Source organism: Rissa tridactyla, chromosome 1, assembly GCF_028500815.1.
Source record: "Rissa tridactyla isolate bRisTri1 chromosome 1, bRisTri1.patW.cur.20221130, whole genome shotgun sequence".
Classification (NCBI taxonomy): domain Eukaryota; kingdom Metazoa; phylum Chordata; class Aves; order Charadriiformes; family Laridae; genus Rissa; species Rissa tridactyla.
Window position 1 is genome coordinate 125,245,549 of NC_071466.1, and position 23,608 is coordinate 125,269,156.

Below are 23,608 nucleotides of genomic sequence, written 5' to 3' on the forward strand. Positions count from 1 at the left end.
GGCCAGATGGGAAAGAGATGTACTCTTCGCTGCAGCCAGAAAGCATCACCACAACTGTCACAAGTTGCTAGCGTAGGCTAGACATCTTAATTTTCCTAGTTGTGTGGCCAAGTAGCCATGCCATAGTGTGTGTGTGTGGAAGAAATGTCAGATGGGACAGAGTCCACCTGGCACATGGATGTTCCACTCCTTTGATCCCTTGCCTGGTTTTTCTCTGTCTTGGATAAAGAAGCTCTTGAAAAAAGAAAAAGTCGGCAGCACTTCGATTGTTTAAGTCTCACCAGAGACAGTTTAAAAATAGGGAAATTGGGGAGGAGAAGAAGAATTCGAGGAGTAAAGAGTAATCCTCAACTGGCAAGGATCCTCTGGGAGGAAAAAAAACAATCCTAAACCGGCATGAACCTGTCATATTCTGTTTCTTGGTTTTGTCTTGTGTAATACAGTTGACTATTGAATTAGGCCTGGATGTGCTGCCATTGTGCTGCCCCTAGTTGTCTTTTTTTTGAGTAGCACTGCCAATTACTTCTGAGACATTTGTATGTTCAGGGCAGCGGAGATGAGCCATGTTTTGCACTTTGTAATGCATTAGTGCCTCTTTGGAGTCTAAGAGGTCCTGTTCCTACGGCGGACACTGCTCTTCTTGTTTAACTTGCTAAGGTCCAAAGCTTTTTCCTGAACTCTTTTTAATCCAAAGAGGTTTGGGAGGTAATGGAAACCTTTTGGGCAGAGACCAGTTTGTGCTGCATAAATAAGAGAAAGAACGTAGTCTGCAGAGTCTGTTTGAATTCTGCACCCCCCCCCCCCCTCCCCCCCCCCCCATAGTTCTTGGGGAATGCTGGATGTTGTTCTTCATACTTTTCTTTTCCTTTTCTGATAATGAAACAATGTCACCAAAACTCTTCTTCCATAAAGAGCGAGAACATTCAACCATTTTTCTCATCTTTGGTATAACAACTCGGCTACATTTTTAGAAAATGTTGAAAGTGCTTCCTGATTTTTCACTAAATGAGTAGGGTGGAGGAAATCTGTGTTAATTTTTTGTTTTCTCCTCAAAATAGATGGAAAGTGTATTTGAAGGACTACCTGGATACAAAAGCATCCATATCCTGGATTACAGGTAAAAAGATACTGATGCATACGTGGTGATTGAAACTCATCATGTATGATGGTGTGATATGCCAGCACCACTCTTGGAAGAATGTTGGGCATGTGCGTGGGGGTTCCTAGGATGTTTTAACCAAAGGAAAGTGCTGTCGTATTTGGTACCTCTATAAACAGCGGTTGAAATAGAAATACAGAACTGTATGTAAATGGAATCTTCTATTTTTGCTCCTGGCATCCACAAGAGAATTTCACATCATATGCTTGCCTTGATTTTAAGACAAGGCATTTTTATTCAAGATTCTGTCCTAAAATTAAGGTCTTTTCTAATTTAAAATTAGTATCAGACACTTCTTCAATATTGTTGACATGTCCTAATATTAAATGAGCAAGAACACAGAAACCTTTTTGGAAAAATTTAGTATATTTAAATTTTTTTCCCAACTTATTAATGTTAATTTGGGATGACTCTAAAGGCTGGCGTTTGAGATATGTAAGGGTCTTTCTCCCTTTGATCGAAGCAAAGGTTGGTGAATAGTTTGATAAAGGATTTGCAATGTTTTATCTCTCTTTATTCTTATAAATATTTTTTTTTAAAGACTAGTTTGTTCAAATCAATTTGTGCTTCAGAGTGACATTTTAAGTTATTTTGGGAAAAAAGGGGATCCTGTATTATGCGCCAAACAGCTGATGTCTGAGTTTTGGGGTACGTGGGTCACAAATTATGATTATTCTTGGATGGACTGGATATAACTTTCAGAATCTAGTGAGGCTGTTCATGAGTCAATGTAAATTGTGTTTTCTATGAGATATTGTAGGCTGTATTTCTTATAATATTCCAGCCTATACTTTCTAGCCAGAATGCAAGTAACAAAGCAGCTCTAGTGAGAAAGGTTTTATGGTCAGAACCCTAGACTGCGTTCAGTTTCCAGTTTACCCCCCACATACTTCATTATTGCATACAAACTGTTTGTCCTTGTCGTGCCTCATTTCCTTGCAGTTGTCACACATAGAGGGGTGAGGCTGTTCCAACAATGTGTCAGAAGTACCAAAAAAAGGACAGTATAGAAATGAAATTATTAAATGTTTAAAACAACATGGCAGGAGGGTTCCCAGTGCTAATTGCCCAAATGGACTGACAAACTCCACTTTGTCATGGCCTGCTACGGGAGAATAATTATCCAACCTAATAGACTAGTTTGTAGATACGTAATAGTTATCCCGGTGTCAGCAAGGGAAACAGAATGCTACTGTCTTCGGCCCTTGCAGGAGCCCAGAGGCAGGTTTGACTTTTCGGTTCCTACTTTCACTTGTGGCTAGAACCACAGCAAACTGGGGTAATGACGTGGGAAACCCTGCCAAGGCTCTGCCTGGGAGGTAGCAAACCCTTCCATCTCAATATTTGCAGTCTAATACATTTGCGAGCTCTCGGTTCCTTTCAGAACACAAATAAAAGGTTGATATTTCTGGCAGAATACCAGAGCTCTGTGCTCTGCTGTGCATGACAACCCCCCCCCCCCGTGTTTGTAAACTAAACCTTTAATGTAGAATTAGTGAGCCTTGATTTTTCTTGGTGCTGACAGCAATTTAACTGCATTATTTGCAGTAAGATGAGATGGCTCTGCTCTGCTGATTCCTTGTGATCAATAGGAAATATCTCAGTTCAGTGAAAGCAGGACAGTTTGTTATGCAGCAGAATGACCATGCAACTTATAACCATTTTGCTGTATGCTTTTTCAAATTTGTGTGCACTGTAGAATACCAAAGTATATTTGTCAAAGTTAGAAGACATAAAGTAAATTATAACATTGATTTAACAGATTTTTCTGTTGTGTTGTGTTTTGTTTCTATATTCAGCTCTCCTGAGGAGGACAGGTAAAGACAACTTTTTAATATATATTGTCAGAATACAGACGTAAAAACAGATTTAGCTGGAGGGCACTGTTTTGGGGATTTGTAGTTTTGGCTCCAGAGTGAGATAGTTATCCAGCATAAATATTATGTGAAGGGGTTCTACCAGAAACTGTGAGTAACTGCTCTGTTTTGATTATGGATAAACCTAATTTGGTTATTTAAGTCCTAATCATAAATAACTACTTGGGGAAAATCTTCCTAAACACAAGTCGGTTACTGGGCTAACTTGTGTATAGGAGTCTCTTTTGTGAAGAAAACAAAATTGCTTAATGATGACTCAAGGTCTTTTTACTTTGCAGCAAAGTCTTGGATAGATACAGGATGATTATTATTACAGTAATTAAAGTACATAAGAAAATCATAATTTTCTAGTAAAGGCAGTTGGCGTAGCTACTTCAAGGCCAGAGGTGCTGCACATCTTAGCATCTCTTTCTACAAACATTCGTTAAGAGAAGATGGGATCAGTCTGGACTTGGTTTTTGTTAGACAAATTTTGTGTATTTCTCAGCAAAGGTATAACCAGTTTCCGCAGTTTTACAGAGAATGAGCATTTTAATTTTAGAAGATTAGCAAATACAAATCTCTTTACAAACAATAGCGACTTAAAGCCATCCTCTGCTACTCTGCACTTCTGCAGGCTAAGATGCACAAAGATTATGTTCCAAGTACCAGATGTTTTAGCCCTTTCCAGACAGATGATGGTGTTATAGTTACTAGTTAGGAATTATTAACTGCAACTGACAGCACAGTTGTATTAAATCTAAATGTTACTTTGAGGAGCATACTTCATTCTGTCTTTGCTGTGCCTTTTCACTACTGCAGTCCTCTGTTATTTCCTTTGCTGACAGTGCCCGTGGTGAGCCTATGGTGGGCTCATTTCAATGACAGAGCCAGCAGCAAAACTCCAGCAGGCTCCTGGTTTAATCAGTGTGTTTGCTGATTCTGTTCCTGTTGTATCTGGCGCTGGGGCTTTAGAGACTTCTCTGAACGGAGCCATTACTTTAGCAATCCAGTCCAGCTCTGTGCAATGAGGAAAACCTGTCCCTGGAGCACATTTTTCTAACACTTCATAGATTACTTCATTTTCTTGCTGTGCCCTGTGTACAGCCAAAATACTTTATGTTTTCTAAAGCTCCCATGTGCTTTTGCCCAGTGTATGGTAAATCTGATGGCTATCTATGCGGTCATGTGGGAAAGGACGTCCAGACGTATTCAGGGAAAGAAAATTAAGAAAATGGAGAAGAGTTAATATGAAAAAAGCTAAGCTTTACATGGATACAAAACTTTTTTAAAGAATAAATGATCGATAAGTCTAGAAAAATGTTCCCAATTATAAGCTGTATTAAATACCGTTTATTGCTATTAAAGACATTATTTCAAGCAGATTGACACCGCACAGTGACAGTGATCAAGGCTCCCTCTTGCTACTGTATGTCGCTACTATATCCAGCCTGCTTTTCCAAGCTGTTTTCATACCTCAGAGCCATTCCCATTACTGGCATGATCTTAAAAATCATCACTAGCACCAATGCATGCCAGCAGGCCTATTAATAATGCTGGCAGAAAGCCACCATTTTGGTCTGCTTGTGGTCTGTCTACCATTCACTAGTAGAAATACAGGGCAGGGATCAGCCTTTTCCTTGAGAACTTTGCAGTGGTGGAAAGCACAGGCAGGCAGACATAAGTGTGAAAAGAATTATATTGTTTTTACTTAGAATCCTTTAAAGCAATATATTTTTATATTAAAAAAGGGTCTTGACACAGATTCTCATAAAAAAAAATATAGTGCTTGCTGTACGTTGGAAAACCTTATATCTCTCATCTGTATTCTCTTTGTACAACTGAAGTGGGGTGGAAGTTCGCTACGCTGTTACGTTTGATGGAAAAGCCATCAGCAATGCCACCTGGGACCTGATTAACCTGCATTCCAACAAGGTGGAGGACAATTCCTTTATGGGCATAGAGGATAATCCAACAGTTGTGTACACCATCAGTGATTTCCGAGATTATATTGCTGAAATCCTCCAGAAAAATGCCTTGCTTGAAAACACTTCCTTGTCTTTAGACCCTGACTCTCTCCAGCTTACTAACGGTGGGTATTAATTATGATGCATTGGTGGGCCATACATCCAAAGTTTTACAAAATAAATCTCAGAACTGAGTGAATTATTCAGCTGCCCTCTAAATAATTAAAAAGAAGCAACAAAAACAATGGGCACAAGCTAGAACATAGGAAGTTCCGTTCAAATACACGGAAAAACTTCTTTACAGTGAGGGTGACAGAGCACTGGAACAGGCTGCCCAGGGAGGTTGTGGAGTCCCCTTCTCTGGAGACTTTCAAGACCCGCCTGGATGCAGCCCTGAGGGATGTGCTTTAGGCAGTCCTGCTCTAGCAGGGGAGTTGGACTAGATGATCTCTGGAGGTCCCTTCCAACTCTGAAGATTCCGTGATTCCGTGATTCTGTGAAAACAACTGTGTTGTATCTTGTTTTGCTCTGATCTTAACCAGGTCAAGTCGTTAGCAGTAGTATCTCAGTCTTTAATCCATTAGATTAGCCTCTTTTCTTTGCCACCGAGGTTTGTGATGTGCAATTTCAGTAATACTTCAACAACTAACAGGAATAGAAGGGGAAATGTGGCTCACATCATGTGTGTTGCACCAGGATGACCTTCTGCTTAGTAGCTCTGTGTTGGCCTTGAGCAGCACAAAGGGAATACCTGGTTTATTGTTGACCATTCACCAATCCTGCCAGAGGTGCTGGAGGAGTGCTGTGCACCCCCCTGTTCTCACCTTTCCTCTGTACTTCCTGTAAATTATCTGAGGGCATTTCTGGAAACAAAATCTCTCTGGCAAACTTTTTGAAAAGATTTTATTCACCAATCTGAGATGAGGGAGGGTTTTTCAGTCAGTCTTCCAAAACAACTTCCTCACACTGCTACTGCAGCCTTCATATCCCAAGTATTTATATTTTCACAGTGAAGGAAATACTACACCCTACACCAGAAGACCCATCCTGGATTACTGAGCATCCAGTTGTGCTGGAGCGCCCAGAGTTCGATGTGAGTATGGTTCTGAGCAGTGGCCTTTGGACACATTTGAACAATTTAACTCAGCAAGGCAGAATTACAGCCAGCACCTAGAACTTCTCTATCCTTGTTCATGCAAAATAAGTAGTAATGAAGGCACACCATATACTGGAGTAAAACCTCTGGTGAAAACTCTCACCTGATAATTTCATATCTGGCACAACAGTTTTCTGTGATCATCTTCTATTACATGACGGTACTGTGTTCCTGGCTGTCTAGCCAGTTCTTCCTTTGTCCTATTTTTCATAATGTTTAGACTGTAAATTGCTCTAAAGACATGGTTCTTCCCACAATATACCTTTCTTTGGAAAGCGAGAAATAGATGTAAGTAGTAAAGCTGGCTGCTAGAAGAGATAAAGGGTAAATTTCATATGCTCCTTTTGTTACTGTATTGGGTTCACTGAAAGTTCTCAGTTCAGTTTTAAAATGATGTCCATCCCCTTAATGCCAGCGAAAGAAACACAGAAAAATAATAGCCAGTGGTTTCTTCCCCCCCGCTTCCCCCCCCCCCCCCCCCGCCTCTTGAAATCAAAATTACGTCATTGGATTACCTCTGGAACAACGCAGGACATAGACTAAAGTTCCCCGTTGGACAGGAGACTTTGTATCACTGACCATGCCTGTACAATGCAAACGGGGATTTAAGCAGATACCAAGTGAGGTGCCAGCCATGCTGAGATCGAGTTAATTAGTTCTGCCAACAGCTACAATTTCTGAATGGTGGTGCATTGTCTGGGCTTAAGGATTTATCCAGGAGGTTTCTGCTCTGCACTATGTTGTGTAACGCAGATGTGACTTCCAAGAAGAAATGAGCTCACTTCATGCCACAAAATCCAGATCCACCTGTGTGCTTGACGGTAGCTTTTCACTAAGTTCATTATGAGATAATGGTGTGAACACTGACACGTTTCGTTTCAGGCCAACTTTTGAAATCTTTATGGAAGCAAAATTCTCAGGGACTTCACTGAAATCACATATTCTTGTTAGAATGGTCACAGGTATAAAACCCTTAGTTTCATGCCAGTTTTCCCTGAGTTTTAAAAACTAATCATTGATGTCTAAAATGCAAATTCATATGGATCTGCCATAAATGGCTTAAACGTGGTGTGGATAAACATGACTAAGTTAACTTTCAGGAAAGGGCTTTCTCTTCACTAGAGCTATCTAACTGGATTAAAATCTTGCAGATATTTATTTTAGTAAGACAAAGAATTCTGCCATCTTTACATTCTATCTGTGGATACTCTGACAGACGTGCAGGCAAGAAGATTTTAGAGTAGAGGTAGCTTTTTCAATAATAAATTTTAAGCCGGTTTTAGGGAATAGTATATACAAGAAAAATTTCTGGAAGTTACATTTTTCTAATCATGGACTGTGAATAATAATGTCGTCTATGTCTTCAATCAAAACGTCTAATTATGTAAAAGATATTGAGTATATAAAAATCAGCTGTGTATAATCTGTAATACACATAATTTGGGAAGTAATTTCAGATAAATTTAAGAGAATCATAAACATGCTTAAAAAGTAAACAAGGCTGAAGTGGTGAGTCAACGACTCCCACAGATGTCGAACCTTTATGATTCAAGTAGATACTGTTAAGTAGAACCATTACCTATGAAAAAGAATTTTGCTGTTATTTTTCTTAGCTGATTTGCGAATAAGTTGGATTTGTATTATCATGCATACTCATGACATAATGTGGGACTACCATGACTTCACCATCTAATTTCTAGCAGATGGTACCAACTAATCATTAAGTCTTTTCTTTGAGTTTTACAGCTCTCTTAAAAAGTGAAGAAAAAAATCAAGTCTGGTTTTTGAAATCCGTATTTTCTTGTTATTTCTGTTGAGTTGTAACAGGTAGAATGCTCTGGCTTGTTGAATGCGATGCCTTTCTGGCAGCAGAAAATGGAAAATCAGGGAGGGGGTTCTGTGTTTGCAGTCATCTGTCATATTTGTAAGCCTTTCAAAAGACATTAGTGAGAACCAGAACTTGCCAATATGATATTAAACTTGTTAATATAATATATTGCAATGTAACAAGAATCTTTGAATAATGTTAGTTGTCATAGGAACATCTATCCACATTCAAATAAATGATGAAGTGCAATCCCTGGCAACTAAATGCTCACATACAAAAAACCAAAAAAGTATTGAGAAGCTATTGCTGGTAGTCCTTATTCATTCTTTATGGAATTTATATGTGTAATTTGTTTCTAATCTTGCACAGTAACTTTTTTTACAACTTTATTTATAGTGGTCAATTTTGCCAAAAAAGATAAGTGCTGGAGCACGTGTCTAAATGGATATATACTTTTCGACTGATTGTTACCATATAAATTAAAAAATGCGAGGAGATTGTGGTGGCATAACAACTGGCTATAAAAATGTGATCGATACAGGTAGACAAATAATTTAATAAAAATAACTTAACTGGCTCGTTTCCAAACATTCAAATGCAGTTTGAATTCAGTTGAAAATTTAATTCACCCACGTTTCAACCAGGAATAAAATTTCAAATTGATAAGTATTTGGACTGTCCTGTTATTCATGCCGGAGAGGAGGAGATTAGACAGGAATGGTGAGCTACAGAAATGGTTAATATAGTCTTGAACTGTAATGCGTATTACAGAAACCTCTGTCCACTGCCCACTTAACTTAACTTTACTAGTTATCATCAGCAATTGGTTATTCTTCGTAATATTGCTGCTGCTTGAAATTGTTTGGCAGTTTTTGATACCCCAAGGGGTTTTTTCGTCCATCTCAAGACTATTGCACAGCATTGATATGTGGGCATGTATTCATGTGAAGCACTAATTCCTGAGATTTAGGCAGTCAGCTTGCGTTTGTAGCCTTGACCAAATAACTTATTCTCTTCATTGCTTTTTTTCCAATATAATTACCTCATGAGACACCGTGGTAGTAGATTAATATTCAAAGATGAAACGTGCTAAGTATTCCAACTGTAAACCGAATAATGACTGGGTATGGAATAGTTAGTAAACGGTGTGCAAATTGGAGATTTAAAATCAAATTATTTTTTCACATTTCATACAATTGGCAAATTCATTGTGCGTACTCTTTGTTGTTCATCATTACTGCCGATAGGTTTGGTTTTTTGGTTTTTGGGGGGTTTTTTTGGTTTTTTTCCACAGGCATCTCAGCTTTGAGACTAAAGTTATTCCGGGTTCTAAAGGTATTCCAGGCTACCTCTACCCCAAATTCTAGGTTCTTTACATTATGGTCTTTGCTTCCTTCCTGGGTTCTCATAGCCACATATTGAAAGATAGCAATAACTGACCAAAGGGCATGGATACATTCAAGTTCAGTTTCTAAACTGTTTTGTGTATCATAGTAACTATAATATTATTATTACTGTATTGACTATGTAGCTGATGAATAATAGCTGCGAAGACCTCTTCATGCTTTAGGAAAGCAAGCAGTACTGTGTGCATTTATCTTTGATTTAATTACAAACAGACAGACCCATTTTTTCAGTAAAGGAAAGGAATGGAGATGGGGTGGGTATAGACGGTAAATCTCTTAATACCATAACTGAAGCTGCACTCCAGACAAACCTGAGCGGCTTCTTTCCCTTTTCAGTGGACACGACTGGACATGAAATGTACGTCACAAGGATGTGCATTTCACATGTACGTTGCACATGATTAGCAAAAGGTGCATATTTGCCAGTCCTCCCAGTTTGGCCCCTCCTGCTGCTGTGCGTTGTGTTCTCACAGAGGCAGGAGTACCAGATTTTGCTGTTGGCTGCTGCAAACACCCTGTATGTGTTCAGCACAATGTGGACAGCCAATGCTTCCCCTGTAATGGTGGAAATATTAATAGTGGGTTTATGTTCCAGGAGAGCACCTTTTTAGCTGAACGGCCTTCAGCAGATGAATCAACTGTCAGCAATACCTTGCCCTTTGATTTCACCAAACCAGATTCCACTTCAGATATTGAACAGTCCAATGACAATGAAATCCGGCCAAGACCAGAAAATCTGGACTCTGAGGCCGGTTTGGCACCTGAAGCTCCGCTCTCCTCAGAGGCTGATGTCACTTCTTTGCCTGATGGTCTGGATTTAGAGGATGGGAATTGGACTCCTCATTTGGTCACCGCACCAGAGTTAGGGCGCGATTCTGTGGACTCCCTGGAATGGCTTTCGTCCCCCAATTCTTTAGATGGTAAGTTAATGCCATTGACTGAAGCTTAAATTTGGATGCCGGTGCTTCCTGATACTTGCCAAAGGTATAGTTCACTGAAGTGACTTTTCAGAAAGGTCTGAAAAATTGGCTGTCTTTCCTTGATAGTTTTTACCTCTCTTGTGTGCATGTATCCAAGAACAATATTGTAAGGTAAAATGTTTGTAACAGCTAATAATGCCTGTTTATCCCTATAGGAAATGGTACGCAAATGATCTTTGTTTAGTTGCCTAGAAGTACTTTTGTATAGGGCACGTTTGGGTGATGCCATGCCGAGATACCTGATCTCTGAAGTAGACTGACTAGCCTAAGGACATGCCACACAGTTACTGCTTTGTTGCTTACTCTGCAGTCTTGACTTGGCTCATAGAATAGCTGAATGAAAAGTGGGAGGGGTCAACAGGGGTCCATCTCACTTCGGCATATAAAGGCTAGATTATATCACAGGAAACATACTGAATACAGATCTGCAGACAATAAAATGAATGGAATTTGACACTTTTTATCGTAAACAACAATTACCTGGAAATTTGTTTTTATTTTCAGTGTTTGAAGAGACTGGACTATCTGAAGACCTTCTTTTGCCTTCAAGTCCTCCTCACCTCGTGCCTGAAGAACCTCCATCTACAGATGATTCTGCAGTTCCTCTGCTTTCTACACCAACAGTGGCCTCTTCTTCAGTCGTAGAGACTGATATTAAAGAAACACTACCTACTGAGAAAGAAGAAGAAACTCAGGGTAGTCCTGCAGACAGTAACAATGCAGACTCTGTGTTGCATGAGTCTATGGAAGAAATTCCTTTTCCCTTAGAAGTACACCCTATGGAAGAGGAAACTGACGTATATCTTGGAGGTAGAGTTATATATGATGATGGGTCTGGTTCAGCTTTTGATGGTTCAGGAAAAGAAATGGAATCAAGTATTTGGCCTTGGGAAGCAACACTGGAACCTGTTTTCTACCCTGGTCCTGATAGCTGGCTTGAAGATGACAATGAGTCTTTGTTAATTGGAACTGAGGATATTCCTGAAGGCATGATCTTAGACTATATTCTTAACTCTGGGAATAAATTAGATGATGATCCTTCCAAAGATGAGAATGAAGGTATGGCCAATACAAAAGAAGATTTCCTTGATGAGTCTGAAATACTTGTCTTTCCAGAGACTGCAACTCAGCAGGGACCTCTGTTACAGACAGAAGAGCCATCATCTGTGGAACCATCTACACAGACAGAAATACCAGGCATGTATGATTCTTCTTTTGTTAAGCCATCCTTGGTTTTGGAGCCTTCAGTGGACCATTCCTCTGTAGACATGCCAACTGGAGAGAGCCCTGTCTCGCCACACAATACAGGTCTGCCTGTGGAAGATAGTCTCCTTACATCTACAGGGACTGTCAGTATGGAGCAACCTGAAGAGTCCATTGTAGGTCAAAACATCATTTCTGAAGCAGTTGAACACCAAAGTGAAGACAAGACAGTGGTAGAAGAACTATTCACAGTGGGGCAGTCAGATGTAACTGAAGCTGCTACAATAGGCCATTTGGATATAAGCTCTTCAGAAATTATTCTGACTGCAGATCCTTCCACAGTAAACCCTGATGCTTCCACAGAAGAGCAGCAAACCCTAGATTCATCACTGTCAGGCCAAGACACTACTGGATCAGCAGTGAAGGAACCAGCTGATATTTGGCCTACTGACAGAGCACTGGAAAACTCACTACACCAGACAGAGCAATCGGCAATGACAACTGCCACTCAAGTTGCAACTGCAGTCCCTTCTGTAACAGATCAGACCACTGTTCTAGAGGGCTTTGCTGTGGAGGGTGATACAGACCATGGCACGGATGTTTCCATGAGCTTCAGCACTGTTACGAACCCTTATGTAACAGTGAGTGTCACAACGAGCACTGTTGAGCATCCGTCCCATCTCCCTCCTATGGGATCTACGGCATCGTCATCTGTGGCTACCTCAACAAAGCTGGAAGACGAAACGACGAGAGTCCTGGATGTTTCTGTGGACCTGGATCATGTGACCACTGTCCACTTTTCTCCTGAGCTGACGGAGGAGGGAAGGAGCGTGACTGAAAGTCACGTGGAGCTAACAACTCATGTCCACTCCACAGAGATGGCCAGTGTGGCTTGGGCCACACATGAAAATCGCAATAGCACGCCTATCCCGTCACGAGCTCTAGTCGTGTTTTTCAGTCTTCGGGTTACCAACATGATGTTTTCAGAGGACCTGTTTAATAAAAATTCTCCTGAGTACAAAGCGTTGGAGCAGCGATTCTTGGAGCTGGTAAGAATCTCTTCTATGCTAAATGTCCATTATGTGATAGACAAAAATTGTTGGTAAATAATAGTTTATCGGCACTCTCTTTTGCAGAGAGCAACTCAAGACTGGTGTTCATGGATATTATTTGTGTCCCTCCATTATTTGTGTCCAGAAAATTCTATCTGGAAATGGGGGATTGGGTTTTGGGGGTTTTATTCAGTCAGTAGTCTCTGTAAAGTGTAACTTTTTAGGGCTATGGGCCAGATGCTCTGCTGGTGTCAATAAATGTAGCAGCGTAGCTGAAGTCACTAGGACACTCCCCTTGCTTCCAGGGTGCTCTGTATTTAGTCTATAGGGAGAGAGAAGTAAATACACAGGGCCTGTGACAATGTAACTTTTCTGCAACACATTCAACCCATCTTAAGTTAGAGGTAATTCAGGGAAATAAGCTGTTCCTAAACTGACTGATGGCTAGCAAAGCCTCACGGGAATTATACAGCAACAATTGTCCAATTTTAACCAGGAAATTCCCCTCTCCTGACTGAAATGAACATTTTTTTTTTTTTTTAGTGGGAGATGGAGGGAGCAAATCAGCAAGAGGGAAGGGGGACATGCTTGAAGGAAATAGGCAGTGAAACGACGAGTATGCCTGGTACTTAGACCAAAGGAGAGCACTACGTATGTCCCGAGAACTGTATTTCTGAATTGTAGATGTTTGGAAACCATCTGCAAATTGGTATACTTCTAAGAACTGCATAAAGTACTTGGGCTTCTGGCAGGCTGACAGCATGGGCCTTAATTGGGTAAAGTTTTAATGCCCTTGCTGTGGGATTTGGATATCAGTGGATAACCAGTGCAATTGGCTTGAGAAGAGATTCAAAGATTCAGCTTTTCTCTCACGTCCCCTGTGTTGCAGCTGGTGCCCTACCTTCAGTCAAATCTGACGGGCTTCCAGAATCTGGAAATCCTGAACTTCAGAAATGGCAGCATCGTGGTGAACAGTCGAATGAAATTTGCCAAACCTGTGCCTCGGAACGTCACCAATGCTGTGTACATGATCCTGGAAGACTTCTGTAACACTGCGTATCACACCATGAACCTGGCCATTGATAAATACTCCCTGGATGTGGAATCAGGTAAGGATGGCAGGGAAATGTAGTTCGGAGCAAGGGATTTAGAGCGACTTCTGCTTTAAGGACTTACTAAGGATCCCAGCGGCTCAGAGACTGCCCACTGCTTTTCACAGGCCGGGCTTTAGAAAGACAGTCTTTCACAGAGTTCAAACAAACAAACAAATAAAAATCTGTTAAGGCACTAAAGCGAGGAAAATCAAAGCGGGACCCAGACTGAGCAAACTATATGGGGCCCATATAGAAATATGGGGACAAAACTGGCTCATGTAGCTCTCCATATAGTGCCATATAAGGCACTTTCACTGGGGAGTGAGGGGAAAGGCTGGTCAGGGAGAACACTGGTGCATGGGATCGTTCCCAGAGGTGGCAGCCAAGTTTAGCTGCTAGGTATGCATCTGCACGGGTAACACCTGCTGCCTCACTCTCGTGGTAAGGTCTCGGTTGCACTCAAAAGTTACAGGCCCTCTTAGTTCACTCCTCTGATACGGAAGAAAGTTTTTTCCCCTGTCCAAGTTAGCCAGTAGTTTACCGTAGAAGCAACTCAGAAATATTTCCTGTTTTAAGGTTAGGGAAAAATAACAATGCTGACCTGTTGGCAAATGGTAGCTGTTCTTTTGAGGTCGCTCTTTTATAAAGATGGTCTAATTAGGATGAAAAATCTTCTGATATTGATCATTTAACTGTATGCCAGCCCTCTTAAGGTTGATACAAGTGAGATACCTCAAATGCTACAAGCTTGTGTTCCTTGCAGACAAAGGCCAATCGCCTCACAGTAGGTGCTGAGTGTCCAAAGTCCCCTTGACCTTCCCTCTACACTGCCTAGATTTTTCTATAACAAAAAATACTGGAGATCAGCTGTGTTTTACTCATTTGCAAAATATAGTTCCAGCAGACAAGAGAACATCTGAGGTACTGCACATTCCAGTAAGAAAAAGAACATTTTATACTTGGTTTTTCGATTGGCTTGTTGGGTGGTCCTAGCTATACCACTGACATGCACTGTGCAGACAGGAGCACATCCTAGCGCTTGTTCACCTTAGCAGAACCTTTTTTACTCAGGAAAGACGCATGCCAGATTTTTGCAGATTATTTTAACTGAGAGACCATTAGAGAAAATGGCAGCAGACAGCCACTGCTTTGCCGCAGTTAAGGTTCTCCTTGTTAGTATTTTCTGCTTTGTGTATTCTCAGGTGAGCAAGCAGATCCTTGCAAGTTCCAGGCCTGCAATGAGTTCTCCGAATGCTTAGTAAATCGCTGGAGTGGGGAAGCTGAGTGCGTCTGCAATCCCGGCTACCTCAGCATCGATGGGCTGCCATGCAATAGCATTTGTGACCTGCAACCAAACTTCTGCCTGAATGATGGGAAGTGCGACATAAGCCCTGGGCAAGGGGCCATCTGTAGGTAGGTCATCCCGATGTTTGAAGTATGTGCTTCCTGTATGAAAACCCCTTATTGTCTCCTCTGTTGTAGCATTCGACAAGATTTTTGCAAATTTCCATAAGATAATGTGTAACAAATGATATGATAGTGATTATCACTCATGTTATGCTGCTGAGTGGAGGTCCCAATACTGACATTTATTTTCCTACATATATATTGGAGATGAGACGGTAATACAGTTATTTTTAATGCCTTTAAAGCTATAAAAATGGACACTATCACAGATGTAGTATAATTTTTATCATATCTGTATAATACTGTTAATTAGAAGCAGGGAAGTATCTGAACTCAAGCAAGCTCCGTCCAGTATTTATTAAGAGCTCTTTGAAAAATTGAAAGTATTACTTACTGCTTTCAGAAACTATTTCACATATTTATGTTCGACGACTTAATTTACTGATGTTTCTAAATAATAAGGTTCACTGCTATGAGTGGTCGTAATACCTTACACTTCCTTGAGTTTTTATAGCTAAAGCTCTGAAACGCATATAATGCAAATACATTATTTTTACTGGTATATTTTAAGTCAGTACTAACAGTAAAGTTCTCATGTTCAAAACCACAGCAAGGCAGATGCACTGAATGCTGTTTTGGGCAACTGTTCCAAAGACACCATCTTGGACACACACTTCTTTCTAGTAATTTATTTTATATATTTATTTAACTAACCACAGTGGAGTTCCCTAGACTACAAATATTCTGCTTGTTTAACGCACCTTCATTTGCATTTAAATAACAAGATGATTAAGACAACTGCTTTCTACCTGTACAGTGTTTGATATGTCACGTGCAAGTTTCAGTCGAGACATAACTTTTTACTTAATCTAAACACAGGATACCCTAAATTGCAAAACCCCGCAGGCTTTTTCTATCACAAATGCATTATCCTGTTATTATCTTACCTATCTTCACTCAATTCAGTAGCTGGGGTTGTTCAGCCTGCAGAAGAGAAGGCTTTGAGGAGACCTTATAGCAGCCTTCCAGTAGTTAAAGGGGGCCTACAGGAAAGATGGGACAAACTTTTTAGCAGTTGTTGCGATAGGACAAGGGGTAAGGGCTTTAAATTAAAAGAGTGCAGATTCAGACTATATGTAAGAAATAAGTTTCTTTTATGCTGAGGGTGGTGAAACACTGGCACAGGTTGCCCAGAGAGGTGGTGGAGGCCCCCATCCCTGGAAACATTCAAGGTCAGGTTGGATGAGGCTCTGAGCAACCTGATCTAGCTGAAGATGTCCCTGCTTATTGCAGGGGGGTTGGACAAGATGACCTTTAAAGGTCCCTTTCAAACCAAATCATTCAATGATTCCATACCAAAATGGCTGTTCACAATAATAATGAAAGTCATTGCTTGAACATGCAAAGGTATTTATTGAGGTGACTCAACAGAGGGCAGGCACATCATAACAGGAAGTTAAATACATTTACATGAATGAGCTTCTGCTGGTGTTTAATTTCCCCGTGTCTCTGTGTTGCAGGTGTCGTGTGGGAGAGAACTGGTGGTACAGAGGGGAGCACTGTGAAGAATATGTGTCTGAGCCTCTGGTTGTGGGTATTGCGATTGCTTCCGTGGCAGGGTTCCTTCTTGTGGCCTCTGCTGTCATCTTCTTCTTGGCCAGGACCCTTCGCGACCAGTACACAAAGAGTGACACTGAGGACTCACAGGGGTAAGTGACACCATCTAATATTTTAAAATGCATCTGCTACAATAAGGATAATCCTGTTGTAAGTCTTATATCACACAGTTGACAAGCAACAGGATGTACAGGTGCCTCCAAATGCCAGGCTTCCTAAATCTATCTGCTGCCCTTCCAGGCTGCAGAGAAGCTCACAGTTTGTTTATTGCTCCCCCAGGCAGGGTGACAGCCTCTCATCCATTGAGAATGCAGTTAAATACAACCCCATGTATGAAAGTGATACGACTGGCTACAGCCATTATTACCGGAGATACCCTCAGCTAACGTCCTACAGTTCTACCAGTGCAGAGACATCCACAGACTACAGCAGTGAAGAGATCAGGCACATTTATGAAAACAGTGAGCTTACTAAGGAGGTAAATGACCTTGTTTTCATAGCGGCATGGGAAAGATCATGCGAACAATAAGCTTATTCCACACTTGTAACCCAAGAGGTGAACCCAGTCTTTCCCCAGCGTCTATGCTCTAGATAGCCACCGTGCAACTATGGCTGTTGCCACTATTTAAGAGGAGAGAGAAAGGATTTCTTTTCTTGCTTGCTATTAGGTACAGAGAAAGGAATGGGTGTGTTCTGGCCTATAATGAATTACACATGATAAAGGAGCTGACTGCTTAAGGAACTTCATGGGAGTTGGGGAGGTTTGCTATGTTGCTCAGCACAGCTTTTAGCTCTTAATGCCAACTACCTTATGTAAAAGTAGTTATACAGTGAAAACCTGGAGCCTCCAGGCCTTCTTACAGGTTTGTGTTTTTTAAAAAATTTAGGTCTTTCTATAACCTGTAAAGTTAGTTCACATCCTTCTCCTTTCTTCCTGTGTACAAGTATCCAAGGTTTACTCAAAGGCTAAAGAGAAGGGATTTACATCCAGGAACTAACCTCAAATCCTTAAGCAACCGTAAGAGGTGTGAATCCAGCCTGTAGCTGGGCTTGTAGGCAAAGTGTCTATGAGAGAGAAATGGTTTTGTTAAAGCCTGTTGAAATGCCGCACTCTATCCAAAGCCTGGTTTTGATTTAAAAGTGAAGTATTGCTGGACTCCAATGAAGTGCTTCACTTGAGGGGAAAACAAACAAACAAACAAAACCTCCAAAAAACCACCACCCCAAAAAAAGGTAAAGAAGAATTTTAGCATTGGAGTGCCCAGTTTCTACTCCTTGAAATAGCAAAGCATAGGAGTTTTATTTTCCAAAAACCCAGAAATCAGTTATTTCAGTGGTATTCTAATTTCTGTTATGTACTTTCCATTGTGTTTCTTGTATTCTAGGAAATTCAGGACAGAATTCGAATTATAGAGCTCTATGCTAAAGACCGTCAGTTTGCAGAGTTCGTTAGGCAGCATCAAATGTGAGTGAAATGTCTGGATAACTAATTCCTTTCTCATGTTTTCTCATGCAGCCTTTACTACATTACTGTATTTTTCATATGAAAGATCTAGAAATGCTGGGACACTAGAGGTTAAGATTTCAGCATTATTTCTGAAGAGGTTCAACCCTTTTAAAGTACTGAACATAATCGTTGGTAAAAGCAGATAGCCCCAGAAGGTATGTTAAAAGCAGTGAGGAGGAATCCCAAGTTAATGGGTGTCAGAGAAGCACTGACATCTATTCAGGTTCTTCAAAGCACAGATAGAGCCTTCTTACCTCTTCGAGTGTAGTTACTACAGCCTGGTGTTCTATTAAAATAGAAGTTTTAAAAGCATGTTAGTTTGTCTTGAGTTCTCAAGACTTGGCAACTAACCAAAACCCAAGCGATGACTAGTACAGTCCTGTCTGGTACGGTGGGCACCTACCACAAAAAACCTTGCAAATCCAAACAATTAACCGAGGTGAACTGCGTGCTGTGATGAAAGTTAATCATGAAAAAGGTCATGAAGGAATTAATTATTAGCATACACGCTCCTATGAGCTGTACTCTCACTGTAGCAAGCAGCAAATTACAGCTAGCTGTGTCAGTTTGAAAGATACTGTAGTAAAATTCCTTGGGATCCTATTAAAAATAGCTACAGTAGTGCAAAAATGTTGTGTTTCAAGATCATCAACTATATTTTTCTTTTAATTGAAAATAACAGCAGTTCACATTTTTCCCTGTCAGTTGTTCATTTTTTCGTCTTGCAAAGGATCAGCATGTAAATTTTCCACAGCTGGAAAGTAGTAAGGGCTGCCTCATATAAAGCCTCGAATCCAATGTTTGAAAGAGACTAACTTAATCATTGCTTCTCTGTTTTTCATTTCAGGAAGCTGCTTTAAGAAAAAAAGAAATCAGTAGAACACATGTGGGAGATAAAGACTACCTTGTTGCCATAGCAATGGGCTCAGATGTAACTGCAAAGTTACTTATAGTCTTAACATTGCATGGATGGATACAGATGTTTTCTAAATGAATGGCTAAAATGTACAGATGTCTGTTTATCTCAATTACTTCTGGCTTTTCTGTGTAAAGTGACGTTTTTAAGAGGTGATCAGAAGTGGCAGAGGTTATGAAAGTTCGTTTTTCTTTAACTCTGAAACAGACAGTGAAAGTTTGTATACCAAGGCAAAAAAAAATCTCCTCAGGTAAGAGAAGATACATGCACAACCGAAATAAAATGCACATTTAAAATCCCCGTCTGGCATTTATCCCCTCACTGGAGGCTACTGTAGCGATTTCACAGGTATAAAGCACTAGTGGAAAGAAACAGTTGGTTTGCACGCAAATGATTTGTAGGGGAGAATTATTGTACTAGAATGATGTTAGTATTATTTTAAAGCATTCCCATTATAAACACGAACATAACCTCACAGGAAAAATTGTTCTTTTTGTACAGATGTACGTTTTGTCACCTGGCATTAGCGTAACAGAGCACGGCACTGAGCCTGCAGGCCTCCTAAAGGCTCTCCCCACCAAGAAGCATCACCACTGCCCGTCAGTGACCACACGCGGCGCCTCCGCAAGGCGGGGCAGTACTTCTGCAGGGCAGTACAGGGGTTTTAAAGCCAAGGTGGTTGTTTCTCCAGCTGCTCCTGACAGACACACAAGCTGGGGCACAAAAGGGCTTCTATCATACAAATGTTCTGTGAAGCTTAAGTGACTAACATTGACTTTTTTTTGTATGTAGACAGTTTGTTTGATATTTTATAAGTTAATACGTATTATTTATTTGTTGTGTCTTTCCCTGCCAGCTTATTTTCATAATAGATTTAATTGTTGAGCTTGAAAGATGAACAGTTTAGTGATGAAATACTACAGTGGCATTTGTGCCCATCCTTTTTAAAAATATACTTAGTGTTTACTCAATGTTGAATTCAGCCAAGTAATATTTGAATTTTCTTTACGGAACTGGGCAACAGCCTGCCGTGAGCTCTGTTTCAAAATCAGGCTGTGGTATTTAAGTGCATGCATATTTGGGATGGCAGCACTTTCCGATGGGGAAGGGAAAAAATGAGATTATTCTTGGCTTAGTGGAAGTCAGTGTAGAATTCCTTAAACAAGAGAAGTCAGCCTGAAGCATTTAAAACCAGCTGAATTGACATGGGGACCTCCCAAGGCACAGGAACAGTTTTATCTTCAAGTTTCAGAGTTGTTTACTTTGTTGTTACAAAGTGGGTTGGGGCTTTGTTCAGTCACCCAGTGTCTCCTGTTTGAGGCATTAACACCACTGTCAGGGTTAGGGAACTAATAGTCTCACACCAGCTTCCACTAGCTGGTTATCTGTTATTTTTACGAAATCTGTAGTTCTCGGCCCACACGTGCCAACAGCCATCTGATACTTTTTAGAGTTAAATGATAGTGAGAATTACTTACTTGTCTATAGGCGGCTTAAGCTAAACAAGTGACTGTTTCAATGCAATTCTTCTACGTGTTCTGGAGGACCGCACTGGATCACTTGTGTAGTATCTTCTTGCCTTGAGTGACAGGGAATGGGTATCAGAGCCACAAATCTGTCAAAGAAATGCTTACATAAACCACTGCAAGCCCAAATAACGCAAGACAGCAGAGAGTAATACGGTGCTGCTGAGTATTGTTGTGACCCGACGTTACAAGACAGAGGCCCCATTCTTCTGGGTGATCCAAGGGCTCTCAGCTGGGCCAGAGTTTCTGAGGCACAGCCCGCTCCCTCCTGCCCCCGCAGCAGCACGGCTGAGCCATCCCGTTACACCAGGGCCTTGTGATCACGGTGACTGTGCAACGCAGGGAAGTCCTGGGCTCAGGGCAGGCATCAGCCTGTGACTTGTTTCTGTGCAGCTGGGCTGCCGGCCCCGGGAGCTTTGGCGCCGCTCCTGCTAAGTGCGGCAGTGGATGGCAGCTGGGATCGGGCACGTTTCAAAGGTATTCTGCTCTTTGCTGTGCACAAGCTGAGGAGAGCCTTGGTTCCACTGAGTATGAGGTATTTCAGTGTGTATAGTGAATCTTCGGAATCTTTTCTTTGTTTGTGTGTATACCTATGAACATAACGTTATCTTATTTTCACTACAATAAAAAATTATTTCCAAAATACTTTTTTCTATAAAGTCAATGTAGAGACCATGAGATTGATATGAAGATAGAAGGTATCTATCTTAGCCGTGATGATTTGTGCATGTAGGATCAGAAAGCTTGGGGTTTTTTTTAAGCAGTTGGTTAAACTGTTAAACTCCTTTGCTAAAAAAAGTGATGAATGTAGTTCATCATCGCTTGCAGGGCTATATTCTGAAAATTCATGCTGGAAAGCACATAATTGAGTGCTTTCCTTTCAGTGAAGCTCTTTGCCCATTTTGAAGATCATAGAATCATAGAATGTGTTGGGTTGGAAGGGACCTTTAAAGGCCATCTAGTCCCTAGTGCAATAAGCAGGGACATCTTCAACTCGATCAGGTTGCTCAGAGGCTCATCCAGCCTGGCCTTGAATGTCTCCAGGGATGGGGCCTCCACCACCTCTCTGGGCAACCTGAGCCAGTGTCTCACCACCCTCCTTGTAAAGAACTTCTTCCTGATGTCTAATCTAAACCTACCCTGCTCTAGTTTAAAGCCATTGCCCCTCGTCCTATCACTACATGTCCTTGCAAACAGCCCCTCCCCATCTCTCCTGTAGGCCCCCTTCAGGTACTGGAAGGCCACTATAAGGTCTCCCTGGAGCCTTCTCTTCTCCAGGCTGAACAACCCCAGTTCTCTCAGCCTGTCCTCATAGGAGAGGTGTTTCGGCTCTAATCAAAGAGCCGAAATACGTTGTTAGTTGTGTGATCTTGAAGTCTTAAAACCAAAAACAAACAACCCCCCCTTCAAACCTCTTCATCTAAACTGTTTGATGATGCACCTTTACAACACACCAAGAAGGACTTAATGAACTTACTTACTTTCTTTGATACCTTCCCAATCCAAGGCAGAGACAAAGACCTCTAAAAAGTCTCATAAAAACAAAACTCCAAACCAGCACTGTATACAAATCTACCAGTACTCATTATCAGTTAACATGCAGTTTTTCACTTGCTAAAAGTAAAAAGTGCAGGTTTGAATGACTTTGTTTAATTTAAGAACACGGACAAAAGCAGTTATTGTTTACTGAACACTGACAAGTCCATCAGCTTCTGTGGCCCCCTACAGGCTTGAAACGCAGAAGAAAAGGAGGCCCCGCAGGACACTGCCAGCTGCCCCTTTAACAGAGGATCTCAAGCGTACAGTAACCCATTTTGGACCACAGTGCCATGTAGTGTGAGTTCTGCCTGTACTATTGTTGGGGTCTCCCAAGGCCTTCCCTTTTACACCTCAAGGCACCAGTCCACAGTGGTAGAATTCTACCATGGCTGGAAATTCAGAGAACCAGCATTCAGAGCTGCAAGACTGACCATTTCAGGAACTGTGTGCTTGCCTTTTATTTGGCAGCTTTTTAGCAAAGGACAGAACCTTGCCCAGCAAAAAGCTACCCAGTTACTCCGTATCTTTTAGCTATTTTGTTAAGGTCCAGTCTGTGGGCTTCATGTACTGCTGAGTAACAATTTAATTCCAGAAAACACGTTTCTTCAGGTCCTCAGAGACAGCTGAAACTATGATTTTCTCCTATCTCCTCCAAAACAAGGAAGCGTGGATAAAGTTTAGATTTTTAAGAACTTACAGCTTAATTGATAAAATGGAAAAAGCCTTTAACAATCAAGACTTTCACTCACATTTCTCATCAGACCTGCTGGAATTGGTCATTGTTGTGAAAGGTTGCAAAAGCAACACGAAAGGACTCTCAGAACTCTTCCTCATGGAGTCAGCGAAGAGCAGGCATGCTAAGGTGCTAGAGCTCCAGCGCAGGGACAGTCATCTCATCCTATTAAAACACAAAGCAAAAATATTCACCAATACCAATTTATCTATCTATCTGTAAGCACTGTAGGACAGCCATGGACTGACTTTGTACAGTATAGGAAATGTGACGGGGCACTAGGGGCATTGTTACTATTTAAATATTAGTAGAAAGCTCACAGGAATTTAATGGCACTTTGTTTACCTGAAGTGTACTATAACACCAGCAGCAGTTCTGTCTTATCTTTCCACTACTTGATCCCGCTCAGGAACAGACGCCTTATGCTCTACATAACATCCATCCATTTGCTTTGGTTTCTCAACTGCAAAAAAAATTATCCAAAGCTATTTCCGGGCCGGGAAAGGAAATTTTTTTCATTTGTCAGTTCAAGCGGGAAAGTTTTGGTTTTGCCACATTCAACACTAGCTGGCTCTCCTACTCCACATTATTAACGATCCCCAGGAATTTTAGTTGAGTTCCTGTCCTGTTGGACTCTCGCCCGTGCTGCCTCTCACCCTCCT

At 41.1% G+C, this 23,608-nt stretch overlaps 1 protein-coding gene and 1 long non-coding RNA gene across 29 annotated transcripts in view; one reads left to right on the top strand and one right to left on the bottom strand.

Moving 5' to 3' along the window:
* IMPG2 (interphotoreceptor matrix proteoglycan 2) overlaps positions 1-22,250 on the top strand; it is a 65,932-nt gene extending 43,682 nt beyond the window's left edge. For 7 of the 9 annotated variants that reach the window (XM_054184047.1, XM_054184045.1, XM_054184038.1 and 4 more), the window contains 12 exons: positions 1,059-1,117; positions 2,959-2,976; positions 4,863-5,107; positions 5,993-6,075; positions 9,968-10,292; positions 10,857-12,604; positions 13,497-13,716; positions 14,904-15,114; positions 16,629-16,817; positions 17,005-17,203; positions 18,111-18,190; positions 19,080-22,249. In XM_054184047.1, coding sequence (XP_054040022.1) covers positions 1,059-1,117; positions 2,959-2,976; positions 4,863-5,107; positions 5,993-6,075; positions 9,968-10,292; positions 10,857-12,604; positions 13,497-13,716; positions 14,904-15,114; positions 16,629-16,817; positions 17,005-17,203; positions 18,111-18,190; positions 19,080-19,092 — 3,390 coding nt within the window. In that variant the 3' untranslated portion in view covers positions 19,093-22,249. Of the gene's footprint in view, positions 1-1,058; positions 1,118-2,958; positions 2,977-4,862; positions 5,108-5,992; positions 6,076-9,967; positions 10,293-10,856; positions 12,605-13,496; positions 13,717-14,903; positions 15,115-16,628; positions 16,818-17,004; positions 17,204-18,110 lie in introns of all 9 variants that reach the window. The other 2 variants (XR_008463543.1, XM_054184052.1) reach the window with 2 other exon arrangements.
* Positions 1-23,608, bottom strand: part of LOC128901998 (uncharacterized) — a 90,505-nt gene that overhangs the window by 20,780 nt on the left and 46,117 nt on the right. For 15 of the 20 annotated variants that reach the window (XR_008463568.1, XR_008463582.1, XR_008463580.1 and 12 more), the window contains 3 exons: positions 22,963-23,111; positions 20,627-20,763; positions 16,636-16,773 (listed from right to left, as the gene is read on the bottom strand). This is a non-coding gene — a long non-coding RNA (uncharacterized LOC128901998). Of the gene's footprint in view, positions 1-10,832; positions 11,025-16,055; positions 16,152-16,635; positions 16,774-17,724; positions 17,791-18,486; positions 18,519-20,626; positions 20,764-22,962; positions 23,112-23,608 lie in introns of those variants that run through there. The other 5 variants (XR_008463595.1, XR_008463597.1, XR_008463592.1 and 2 more) reach the window with 5 other exon arrangements.